Here is a 12,307-nt window from a genome sequence, read left to right on the forward strand (position 1 = left end):
AAGGGAAGGGAGAATGGAAAAGGAAATTAAAAAAGGAAAAAAAAATCTCTTTCCTTCCTTTTCTCGTTCATAAATAGAAGAAATTGTAGACCAGGTAAATGGTGAAATAGATGAGGAGGCAGAGGACGGAGAGAGCAAGCAAATGAAAAGATAAAGCACCTCCCAGCAAGGCGATGAGGAAGAAGAAGAACAAAGAACGAAAGAAAAAAACAAATACTCCAGTAGCCTCCGTTTTTTCTTGTCTCTATGTGGAAGGGGGGAATGGCAGTTGCCAGTTATTCCCCCTCCCAGCTCATCTTCTTTCTTCTTTCAACAAAACAAGCCTCCCCATCCAGAAGAAAACATGTTATTTTCCTCTAGCTCTGGTCTAGTACATACCACTCACACAGGTTAGACATGTTGCAGCGGCTCATCAATACTGCTTACTGAAAAAGACATGGGGCTATAAGACAAGCATTGCCTGCCTTACTGAACTGAAAATGCTATCTGTCCCCTCTCCCGCCTATCCCTGAGAAATCTGGGTGGGAGGGGAGGGAGGAGGGTCCTCTCGCAGAATTAGTATGCATTGAGAGAGTGGAGGAGGAGGGGGTGCCTTTCCAATAAATGTCTAGGAACTGGTGTTAGTGTGAATAAAACTGATAAGGGACTAGCTCCCCCTAGAGTCAAGTATCAATATACCGGTATAATTTACAAACATTTTAATGAACAATTACAAGTCTGAATATTTCTTGGTACTTAACCTTTCGGTCAATCTGTTGTCAAGTCCAATGCATTTATTTACATGTTTCTAACCAGCCATTAAGACTTTACATGTCCCTATCAGACAAAGCGATCAGCAGACAGTGTGTGAATTACATGGGGCCCAGGGGGGACCCCTGAATGAGTCCCTCTAAATGCAATAAAAATCAAACTTTGTGGTGGGGGGGCGGGGTCTCTAAATAATACTAATTGAACAATTATACTATTTCTTTAAAATGCAATTTGTACTGCAACAGAGGTAAATATTAAAATAAAAGTGTGTTCCAAATGAAACGAACATCCCCACCGGTTATTGGATATATATCCATGTGGCTGCACTTGTCATCCCGGGACAGTCCCATCTCTCAGCCCCTTTTCAGGCATCCCAACTTTTCTTTCTACAAAAAAGGTCCTTTTGTCAAAGACGCATCAATTAATTCAGGCTACAAGAGTGTCGACCTAATGAAAATCGCAGAATGTCATTACAATTTCTGGTGTTTCGTAACGGATGTCTCTTTCCATTCATCAATGTTAGGATGCTGGAATGATTTTGGACTAGACGAACACACGCAGGTAGCCTACTTTAGTTATTTGTTTGACAATATGAAAACATGACTAGTTCTGTTCATGCCAAATTAAAAAAGAAAACATTAAATTACACCCATAAAAAAAAGAAATTGGCACAGGACGTGCACATACACAGGAGGCCCTAGATCATGTATCATTTAATTGTAGAACATGTCCTTCACAGTGGCAGAAATTGAGCAGGAGGAAAAGAGAGATCGCATAGGCTTTGGCAGGTTCATTTCTCATGAGACGCAAAACTACTGTGTATTACCATATAATAACATGGTCATTCATAGTCTGTTATTTCAGTTAAACTGACAATTGCAATGAAAAGTTTGAGTTTTCAAATACCTTCAGGAAACTAAGAGAATAATACTTTGTCCATAATCAGAAACGGGACCAGGCCATTTCAGGTTTGATTTTCAAATCCTCTCCTCCTGTGTCAAAGATACCATTTTGGTACAATGCTGCTCCCATGTGGTCAAACACACGGCCAACCGATTTCACCAAGATGGGCAACAACATTTTCCAGTAACATTCCAATAATAAGTCACTCTTGTAAACACCTGGGCTCAAATAAGATTTGAGTGCACAATTCTGATAAAACAAATACCAAACACATTCACTTGAAAATAGAGCAATTAGTTATGCCAGAAGCTTTACTGAACTTTTCACTTTGGCTAGCTTGGTTACCAGAAAAAAAAAAATCTACAGTATCAACATTTCTCCTCTTGTTTTAATATATACAATTTATTGTGTCAAGTTAACTTAAATCTTAACATTTGGTTAAATTGGAGCTTTCAGTGAAGGGGACGTTAAGACGTCAGTGCACTGAAGCTCACAGAATGGTCCAAAGCGGCCATACACGTCCCTGGCACGGACTGCAAAGTAGTACTTGGAGCCAGTGACAAACTGTGTGAGTGTACAGGCCATGGGCAAAGCCAAGGCCTTCACCTCCCCTATCTTCTTCCAGAGTAGGAGGGGTGTGCCGGGGCCAGAGTGGTCCTGGTGGTAGGCGTATAGGTGGTAGCTGTCCACGGCAGCACAGCTCCTGTCTACTTCAGTCACAGACCAGGAGAGCACGATGCCGTCATTCTGGCTTGGAACCCGGGTTATTTTGAGCAGAGGCTGCTGTGGAGGTCTGGTGCTGGCCGCTTCGAGGGGCAGGCTGATCGTTTGAGGTGGGACAGGCAAGGGGGGAAGGGGAGAGGGCTGGGGGCAAGGTGTGGAAGATGAAGAAGTGGTTGTTGCTGAGGCAACACTTTCAGATGTGGAGCCCTGAAAGATGAATTTTATCAACTTTCACTCAGCCTTTCACATCCATTTGCTATGTTTACTCTCTTTGGTTGATTATAGGCCAATATGTAAATGTTCTTCCAATTGGAAAACGTTCTGGAACATGCAGTATTCCATGGCTGCATTCCAAACACTTAAAAAGACACACCCTATCCCCTCAGCCCTCAAATTAAGTGGACACTTCTGATGACATATCATGACGTCTGATGAGTTGACACTTGCAGGGCAAGGGGCGATGGAAGAAATATATTTTAAATGGACCGCTCTTGCCCGGAAATGTGTCACTCGTTCATCTCATGGTTGTTGTCAGTCATCATGGAACCACTGGTAGCTGTTGTGAGTGCCTTATATACGCTACAGTCAATTCTGATTGCATTTCATAATCTTGGCTAGGAGACAACGCCTCCGCAGACATCGAATGTTAGCCATCCTACTATATCAGATACATCAAAAATTACAAAGTATAAGTGTGATGTCAGGGAAAGTTGTGCGCAAACTATCGTTTCCAAAAGCTAACCAAACTAAAACATCATTACTTTTATGATAAGTGTTTGTGCCGTCATGTGCATTAGTAGCACCGTTTCTAACCTATTTACATTTGTTTTTACATGGCACATATTGCACTTCTAATATATATATATATATATATATATATATATATATATATATATATATATATATATAATATATATAAAATAATGACAATTACAACAATACTGAATGAACAGTTATTTTAACTTAATATAATACATCAATAAATTACATTTAGTCTCAAATAAATTATGAAACATTATGAAACAAAGTGTTGGAGAAGAAAGTAAAAGTGCAATATGTGCCATGTAAAAAAGCTAACGTTTAAGTTCCTTGCTCAGAACATGAGAACATATGAAAGCTGGTGGTTCCTTTTAACATGAGTCTTCAATATTCCCAGGTAAGAAGTTTTAGGTTGTAGTTATTATAGGACTATTTCTCTCTCTACCATTTGTCTTTCATATACCTTTGACTATTGGATGTTCTAATAGGTACTTTAGTATTGCCAGCCTAATCTCGGGAGTTGATAGGCTTGAAGTCATAATGCTTGAAGCACAACGAAGAGCTGCTGGCAAATGCAGGAAAGTGCTGTTTGAACGAATGCTTACGAGCCTGCTGCTGCCTACCACCGCTCAGTCAGACTGCTCTATCAAATCATAGACTTAATTATAATATAATAACACACAGAAATACGAGCCTTCGGTCATTAATATGGTCAAATCCGGAAACTATCATTTCGAAAACAAAATGTTTATTCTTTAAGATAAATACGGAACAGTTCCATATTTTATTTAACGGGTGGCATCCCTAAGTCTAAATATTGCACAACCTTCAATGTTATGTCATAATTATGTACAATTCTGGCAAATTAATTACGGTCTTTGTTAGGAAGAAATGGTCTTCACACAGTTCGCAACGAGCCAGGCGGCCCAAACTGCTGCATATACCCTGACTCTACTTGCACAGAACGCAAGAGAAGTGACACAATTTCCATAGTTAAAAGAAATTAATGTTAGCAGGCAATATTAACTAAATATGCAGGTTTAAAAATATATACTTGTGTATTGATTTTAAGAAAGGCGTTGATGTTTATGGTTAGGTACATTGGTGCAACGACAGTGCTTTTTTCGAGAATGCACTTGTTAAATCACCCGTTTGGCGAAGTAGGCTGTGATTCAATGATAAATTAACAGGCACCGCAACGATTATATGCAACGCAGGACAAGCTAGATAAACTAGTAATATCATCAACCATGTGTAGTTAACTAGTGATTATGTGAAGATTGATTATAAGATAAGTTTAATGCTAGCTAGCACCTTACCTTGGCTCCTTGCTGCACTCGCATAACAGGTAGTCAGCCTGCCACGCAGTCTCCTCGTGGAGTGCAATGTAATCGGCCATAATCGGTGTCCAAAAACGGTGATTACCGATTGTTATGAAAACTTGAAATCGGCCCTAATTAAAATCAGCCATTCCGATTAATCGGTCGACCTCTAAATTGTACACTTACAAACTCAATCAAAAACGAGGGCTGAGGGGCTTACGTTGCTAACTTCCCTTGCTTGGCTAATCATTTGGACCGACAACAAAGATGGCCGCGGGGATCCCCCAATTGCATAAGGCGAGGGTAAGTGGAGGAAGGTGTGTCTTTTATAAGTTTGAAACGCAGCCCATGTATTGAAAGACAGTTGCTATGCTTTCAAATATTTGGTAGTCTCACCTGCAGGGGGCGCTGATAAACAGCCTGCGGAGATCCAACAGCTGAAGTCTGACCAAGAGATGACCTCACTGAAACAATAAATTAAAGAGAAAAACAATCTGGGTATTCTACTGTCAACATAACCACAGACAGTGTTGGCACAAGACACCACTTACCGGCCTGTGTTCCGACTGAAGTGGAGGTGGCGGTTTGCTGTGTGGCTGTTGTTCGCTGACCCGCTGTTGAAGGCGAGGGTGAGGCCTTCAAAGCCATCGGAGCCTTCAGCACTCCAGTAACTGCACACAACACATGGGGACAACTTCGGGAGATGTACAACTCACTGCACGTCTGGCCTCTATAATATCATAAAATACTGCTCACCAAAAGGAAGCGGGAGGGAAAGGAATATCAATCTTACCTAGAACATCATCATCATCCTCCTCCTCTGTCAGGTCTATGAATGCTTCTGATTTGGCAGGGTGAGATGCCTGTGTGGAGTCTGAAGGAGGGTTTGTAGATTCACTACCTACATAGGAGAGTGTAGGAAAACACAGCTTCTCAGAACAACACTGAGAATCTGGGCAAAACAAACTACTTACATTTACTCTTCCAAGATGACAAGCCAAGCGTCTGAGGTGTAAGCTAACCTGTTTTCGCAGGCACCTGTGGTACAGGGGCAGCTAGTTGTGTTGGGGCAGCTAGTTGTGCTGGGGCAGCTGGATGCAAAAAGGTAGCTGGTCGCACATTGGGTTGAGTGCATGTGGTGGCTGGCATTGAGAATCTTGGTAAGGATAAAGTGGAGTTCGCCACAGACACAAGCCGAATGGACTCACAGACGGAGACAGACACACCGGAGCTGGGCCTGCTGACTGTCCCAGTGGCTCCAGGGTAGGTGACATTGGGTGTGGCACAGAGTGTGGTTATGGTTGTGGCCCTGCGTGTGGGTGTGGTTAAGGTTGTGGCCCTGGGTGTGGTTATGGTTGTGGCCCTGGGTGTGGTTATGGTTGTGGCCCTGGGTGTGGTTGCATGTGTGGCCCTGGGTATGGCCCAGGGTGTGGTTGTGGTTATGGTTGTGGCCCTGGGTGTGGTTATGGTTGTGGCCCAGGGTGTGGTTGCATGTGTGGCCATAGGTATGGCCCAGGGTGTTGTTGTGGTTATGGTTGTGGCCCTGGGCATGGTTATGGGTGTGGTTATGTGGGACGTTGTGGCAGCTGGTGAGTCAGTGGGTGTAGTCGTGGTTGTGGGTGTGGGTGTGGCAGCGAAATGAGATAAGAGGGCAGAAGCAGAGGGGGGCTTGGGAGCAGCAGGGGTGTAAGGAGTAGTCCTCTGCAGGAGGAAGGCAGTGGTGGGTGTCACGGTGGAACTCGTCATGGCGGGAAGTGCGCACACTGGGATTAGCTGTGAGTTGGTTGGGTTGGTAAGGATGGCTGTCCCTCCACCAGGCAGCTGTATGAGGAATGACTGGAGAGGGAAGGCGGACGGGCCTGGTGTTGGGGTAACACAGGTGCTCAGCATCAAGGTTTGGGATGTGGGTTGAGATCCGGCTGAGGCTGTGGAAGGGTGGGAAGGTAGCAAGGGGGCTTGTGGAGGAGAAAAAAATGGAGATTGAAAAAAAAGAAAGGAAGAGACTGTATACAATGATATTATTAGTTGGTTAAAGAAAACACACAGATTAAGATAAAGAGAAACCTGCCAACAGACCAACTCCCTCCTGCTCACCTGTGGGTACAGGAGTAGGGGTTTGACAGCCCTGATCATTACATACAGGAGTAGGGGTTTGACAGCCCTGATCATTACATACAGGAGTAGGGGTTTGACTGCTCTGATCATTACGCTTTGGATCTGGTGTGTTGTTCCCCATTGTTCTGTTTACAAGGAGGAGAGGAAATGATTACAGGCAGAGGATTCAGGAAGCTGATCAAAAGGCTGCTCAGTGGAGAATGATGGAGAACACAAACATAAGTGGATGCTGAGAGATACAGTAGGACGTCACTGTGCATCCAATCAATTGCTTTTATCCCAAATAACTCAATGATAAATTGAATTTTCGTTGTCAATGCACCCATTTCTTTGGGTTACCCTCTAGTGAAATGTTTTTTCCTCTGATTAATTGGGACACGCTGCTACACTTCAAATCATTGACTTACCTCAGGCCGAGAATTGCTGATCCTGCTTGGGTGGTTGCTGTGGCATAAGTAGAGGTAGGTGGCAACAGTACCTGATGAATATAGGGAAGAGCACTTTGTATAGAGTTCCAATGGTACCATCAATCTTTCAAAAAAGCAAGTTCCCTCTGAAATCACCGTCATTATTGAAAGATCAATTGCCTCCATTTTCACTCACCTCTGGAGGATTCTTGGCATTCTCCCTGACCTGGTTGGCAGTTCCAACTTTCTTAGAAAGTCGGCCAATCTTTGCCTGAAAGGGCATACGTGGAGCATGGATTTGCTTGTCTAATGGGCAATACATTCCAATGTCTTTATCCTAGATTACCCTGTTTGTGTTTTATTTGTCATCTTTTGACAACTGACCTGCAGGCTCTTGAGTGCACTCGGGTGTTTTTCTATTTTGTCCAGTCTGTCTCTGAGCCCCTGAAGACTCTTGTCAAATAGTGTGAGCTGCAGAACACGCAACTGCTCCTCAACAAGCTGCTGCACCACCTACAGAGGACAGGGATTTTAATGGGCAAGTGAGGAAAAAAGATGGAAGGTTAGTTTATTTGTTTAACCTTAAAACCAGTCCAACTGAGATTTTTTAAATAAATAACACGAGAAGGTAGCACCAATAATAAAAATAAAAAATTGCCAAAAATATGCCATGCAACTCAGGATACATGACTACAACTTGGGAACTGAGACGTTTCATATTTTATTTAAAGAAACCACATCTCAATTGAGGACCAACCTTCTTTAGCTTGTGTTGCCTTTCAGCGCTCCCACTGATCTTCAGCTCCACATGAGCCTCCAGCTCTTCACAATCTACTCTGGGCCTCTTGTGATGCCTCTCCACCACTACCAAGTCTTCTCTTTCTCCCTGCTTTTCGCCACCATCCTCTGAGTCTCCAGACAAGGATCGTTTCTTCAGTAGAGCAGCACCCTCCTCTTCTTGTTTAGAGAGAACACAAAACATTATAATATCAAAACACCGCTGTTATCGAAGCTAACATGTTGAAAACAAATATATCTCCACTAGCCAACAGGCCAGTTGAAGTCAGAAATATGACCAATTCCTGCAACCTTAGCTAACATAACAAACTAAACTTGACATAATCCCTTTGGTGCTTCAGTTGGGATTGGAAAAGACTATAGGACTACCTTCATCAATCTGAAGGGGCGTCGGTGATGAAGAGGACGGACAGTCAACTGGAGCACCACTTTCAAATTGTTCTGGATTCTCCATGTTAACCTCAACTTTTTCTACCCCTCCTTCACTTTCCCTCTGTTCCTCCTCTTTCGCATCTTTTTCCTCCTCTTCCTCATCGCTCTCATCCTGGACATCCTCATCTTCACTAAGCACCAGGAATCCTGGCCTGACCTCCTGGTCTGACTCTGCCGTGTATGACGGGGAGAGGGAAGGGGAAGAGACAGACTCTACAGCCGTGTTGGAGGACAGCAGGAGGGAGGCAGCAGGGTTCAATATGGGCACTGTGTCCTGAGTGGTACCTGGTACCAGGTCTACTTCCATACCATCAACCTGTCTCTCTCTTACTGCTTCTGTTTTCTCTGAACTCACAGGAGAGGAAACGATAACATCCTCCTTGGAATTTCTATCCCCCTTTATCAGTCCATTCATTTTATCTTCTACCTCGAGGCTGGGTAATGTAGACTCCTTGTCCCCCTCTCCTTCAACATCTTTTACATCAGAGTGTATGTTCTGTGATGAAGAAACCAGTAATTCAGAGGCTGTTGGTTCCTCAGAGGTCTCAGTGGTTAGGGATGTGGCTGTCAGGGAGGAAGGGGCATGAGTGGTGGTATGTGTAGTTCCATGAAGTTCTTTATCTACTTCCATAGACACATCTTCACAGTGCTTCCCATTTACCATTGTTGGCTGAGATGGGGATGGGAAAGAACATGGAGAGGAAAGAGTGGTGTGAAGGGATTCCAGTTGCCGTCGATCACTGACTTTCATAGTCTTTTTTGCTCTGAAGATTTTCCTCAGGGGTTCCTCTGCGACAGCAATATCCATGCTTGACCTGAATGGTGGTGGAGAAGAGCGAGCAAAAGAATGTCAATCATATACAATTCTGTTTTTGTTTTACTCTACTTAATTGCATTTCAATGCCTTTGATTCATGCAAATGAAAAACAAACATTTTCATTAATCTCTTCATTAATGAAGTGTATTAAATTCAAGTAGAAGTGGGAGCACTGACTTTCCCGTACACACTATTGTTGAAGTCCAAGATAGGACACACCCACAATCATGCAGCTCCTCCTCTTTACACCCTGTCAACTCTGATTGGTAGAGTGCAAAGCCTGCCAGGCAACTCAAGCAGGTGATTCAGTGACGGGTTTCAAATATCTGGCCCCGGTGTGAGGTGTTTGCACCGGGTGAAAAGTGATTGCATTTGTTTTGGAACCAGGCTGCCTCCTGGCGTGAGCCAGGTGCCCTGCTCTGGCTGACCGCGGCTCAAAACAAAAAAAGTGGGTGAAGCAGGTGGAGTAATGAGGAGGATTCTCTTTTCACATGCAAATTTTTATTTTTTTTTCTTTAAACGCTTTATCTGTGTTTATTCTGACATTTTATGCAAAAGAGATGTTTCTGAATGATGCACCATGCTGCCATGTTGACAGCATGAGCATGCAGCCCAGACTACTGTTCCATTTGAGAAGGGTGCTCCTCCCTCACCGCTTTTGACCTTTCATGTCACCTAGCAGCATTCACAGAGGCTGCTAGTTTCTCCAAGCCTGCAGGCGAGAGAAGGAAGGATACAAGAACCCTACCCTTCATTTGCAATAGCCAACCTAGCCTGGAAACCTGACGTTGAATTTCATTGAAGCACGCACAAGATAAATACATGTATGCATGCATACTTGCCAGGCTCATGCTTACATGCTTCAGGTGACAAATCTGAACACTCTGCCAGCACTTTGAATTATACTTTCCTGTGGATATTGTCTCACATTCCTACCTGCAAACAGACCAACCACATGGACAACCAGTAAAGTTAAAATACAATTTTATTCAACATTCTGGCTTGTAGAGGTCGTGAGAGGAAACTTTCCTGATCCAAACACTAATTTATGCCCAATGTAGAGTTCCATTAAATAAAACATCAGGTTTCCAGGCTATAGCCAACTAAGTGGTAAGTTCTGCATATACTTACCACTGCCTCATCAAAATAGGAATGAAAACAAATCAATCAAGTAACATTGCATAGTGCCATGCCATCTTAGCCATGTCATCTTGACAAATTTAGGACAGGTCTTAGAGCCAGTAAGATTCAGTTTTTTTAAAGCAATAAAATAAACCCCATTGAGTTGGAAGAATCTGTAATGACATTAGTACACTTTTTCAAAAATGAGTTGAAAACTTAATGTTGCCTTCATGGAATGTCATTCCTTAAACTGCCCCATCATAAATCCAGTACTACCTGCAGCTGAAAATGTAATGCGATGCATTTGCTCCACGTAAAGTGTTTCCGTTTAGGAGGGTGGAGACTTTTTACTTGTCTCTTTAATATTTTTTCTGAAATTTCCCCCCCAGAACCTAATTGAGCGTTTGACGCAATTATGTAAGATCAGTTCTGGGATTCAGAGATTAGCTCCATGTGACTCCCCACTGACAGTATGCGCCTGAATTGACTTGTCAAACCCAAGGGTATGGGGTAATCCCCCATGATCACATTCCTGGAGGATTCCCTTTGCAGTTGGATGAAATTCTATTTAGCCCAGTTAGATTACCCTGTGAAAGGAGGCAATTAAATGCACCTGTGGACACTCAGACTAAGTATCAAGGGCTAGACTAAGTATCAAGGGCTAGACTAAGTACGACATTTGATTTTAGTTTTCCAGTGAAAAAAATTCCAGTAGAGACTATCAATCTGCACACCTGAATTTAATTGCATACTAATTGATTACTGTTGATTTGTCGCACCAGGTGTTGGCTAAGTGAAGGAAGGCGTGGCCAACCTAGTCCTACAGTGTATGTCACAAAGCAGAATCAATAAGTTAGCCAGGTAACTAACAAACTTTCAGATATAGCGGTTTGTTTTCTGGTTTATTAAGAAAAGCTCAAGTAAATGATGGATTATTGAGAATATTGAGTCGGTACCGTTTGACTTGAAATGGAATCTTTCTCAGTTAGCTGACTAAGTCATCGATCCTGACATTACTTAGAGGGCCATGGAGAGCACAGGCTTTTGTTCCAGCCCAGAAATCACGACACACTTCCGTGCCTCAAACAATTTGAAGTTGAGTATTGTGATATTTCAATTATGAAGTGAGAATATTTGACACAGTGGTTTGTTTTGCACTGGCAAAATAAGATCTCTAATGGAACATGTATAAGAAGACTGGCCGTAGGAACATTGCCCTTGAAATCAGGATGTGCAGGACCTGATGGCTTGGACACATATTGACGGACAGTGGTGGCTGTGCTGGAGTAGCTGGGTCTCATGAGACAGGCACTGTGGCAAGGCACTCCAGCGGTAGAAGATGAGGAGGACTAAGTACATTTATGTACGTTTAATTCAGTCAAAATGCTGCGTTAACGGACCTACAATTGCTACATCAGTAAGGTATGTAGATGCCTTCAATGGCCTCACCAATTCATCACCACTTACATAAAATGATCCATTCAGTGAAGTTTAGACTAAGATTTCAACTATATCTTAATGCAGTAACTCAATGTTAAACACGTGAGGCCACTCACCCTTTACATCCAGTTTCAAAACAGGATCCTGTAGTGACCAGAACTTGCTAAGTGCTAAATTGAATCAGCAAATGCTAACTTGCACAGTCATTTAACAACCTAACTTGACCTGTCTGTTGTCACTGATTTGGGAGTGAATCACAACCACTCAAAACCAGCACATTCTTAGTATGTTCTTAACTTCCCAGCCCACATTCGTATGTTCTAAACTCCACAGCTAGCCTATTCAGTCTGCCAATTCGCTCCCTCTCAAACAAAGCAGGAAGTGTGATGGGGGAGGGAAATCCAGAAAGAAGAAGGCGGGGCTACCATATTTGGAGAAACTGCAGAAAAGGGAAAAAAAGGTGTTAAGGCACTTTCAATTGCACCATTCTTCATGAAAAGGAGTCGTCTACATTTTTTAGCAACTCTCCTACTCTATGCTCATGATACAAAACAGTCCCATCTCAATCCATCCCGCATTGTGCTTCAGGCATTATTATTATTAAAATATTATCCTGAATATTGTCCCCAGAATACTCATTACTAACTTGTGACGAACTATAGCCAGAGGGAAATAAACTAACATGATTCAAAACCATCTCATATTGCTTCTGCATGTTT

The 12,307-nt window shown here is 42.9% G+C and overlaps 1 protein-coding gene across 3 annotated transcripts; it reads right to left on the reverse strand.

The window, feature by feature from the left end:
- Nucleotides 1–683: 683 nt before the first annotated feature.
- LOC106607101 (activating transcription factor 7-interacting protein 1) lies at nucleotides 684–11,968 on the reverse strand. Of its 3 annotated transcripts, none has more exons than XM_045720420.2 (12): nucleotides 11,705–11,968; nucleotides 8,147–9,024; nucleotides 7,737–7,933; nucleotides 7,364–7,492; nucleotides 7,176–7,250; nucleotides 6,980–7,050; nucleotides 6,552–6,697; nucleotides 5,480–6,412; nucleotides 5,251–5,358; nucleotides 5,009–5,128; nucleotides 4,854–4,921; nucleotides 684–2,583 (listed from the first exon to the last, which is right to left on the reverse strand). In XM_045720420.2, exons 2-12 carry the CDS (start codon nucleotides 9,015–9,017, stop codon nucleotides 2,092–2,094), a joined length of 3,210 nt encoding a protein of 1,069 aa, XP_045576376.1. In that variant the 5' UTR covers nucleotides 9,018–9,024; nucleotides 11,705–11,968; the 3' UTR covers nucleotides 684–2,091. The 3 variants fall into 3 exon arrangements, with proteins under 3 accessions (XP_045576376.1, XP_045576377.1, XP_045576374.1); XM_045720421.2 differs by having other exon boundaries at nucleotides 684–2,517; nucleotides 7,737–7,936; XM_045720418.2 differs by having other exon boundaries at nucleotides 7,737–7,936.
- Nucleotides 11,969–12,307: the final 339 nt, after the last annotated feature.

This window comes from Salmo salar, chromosome 06 (genome assembly GCF_965601325.2).
Source record: "Salmo salar chromosome 06, fSalSal1, whole genome shotgun sequence".
Lineage (NCBI taxonomy): Eukaryota > Metazoa > Chordata > Actinopteri > Salmoniformes > Salmonidae > Salmo > Salmo salar.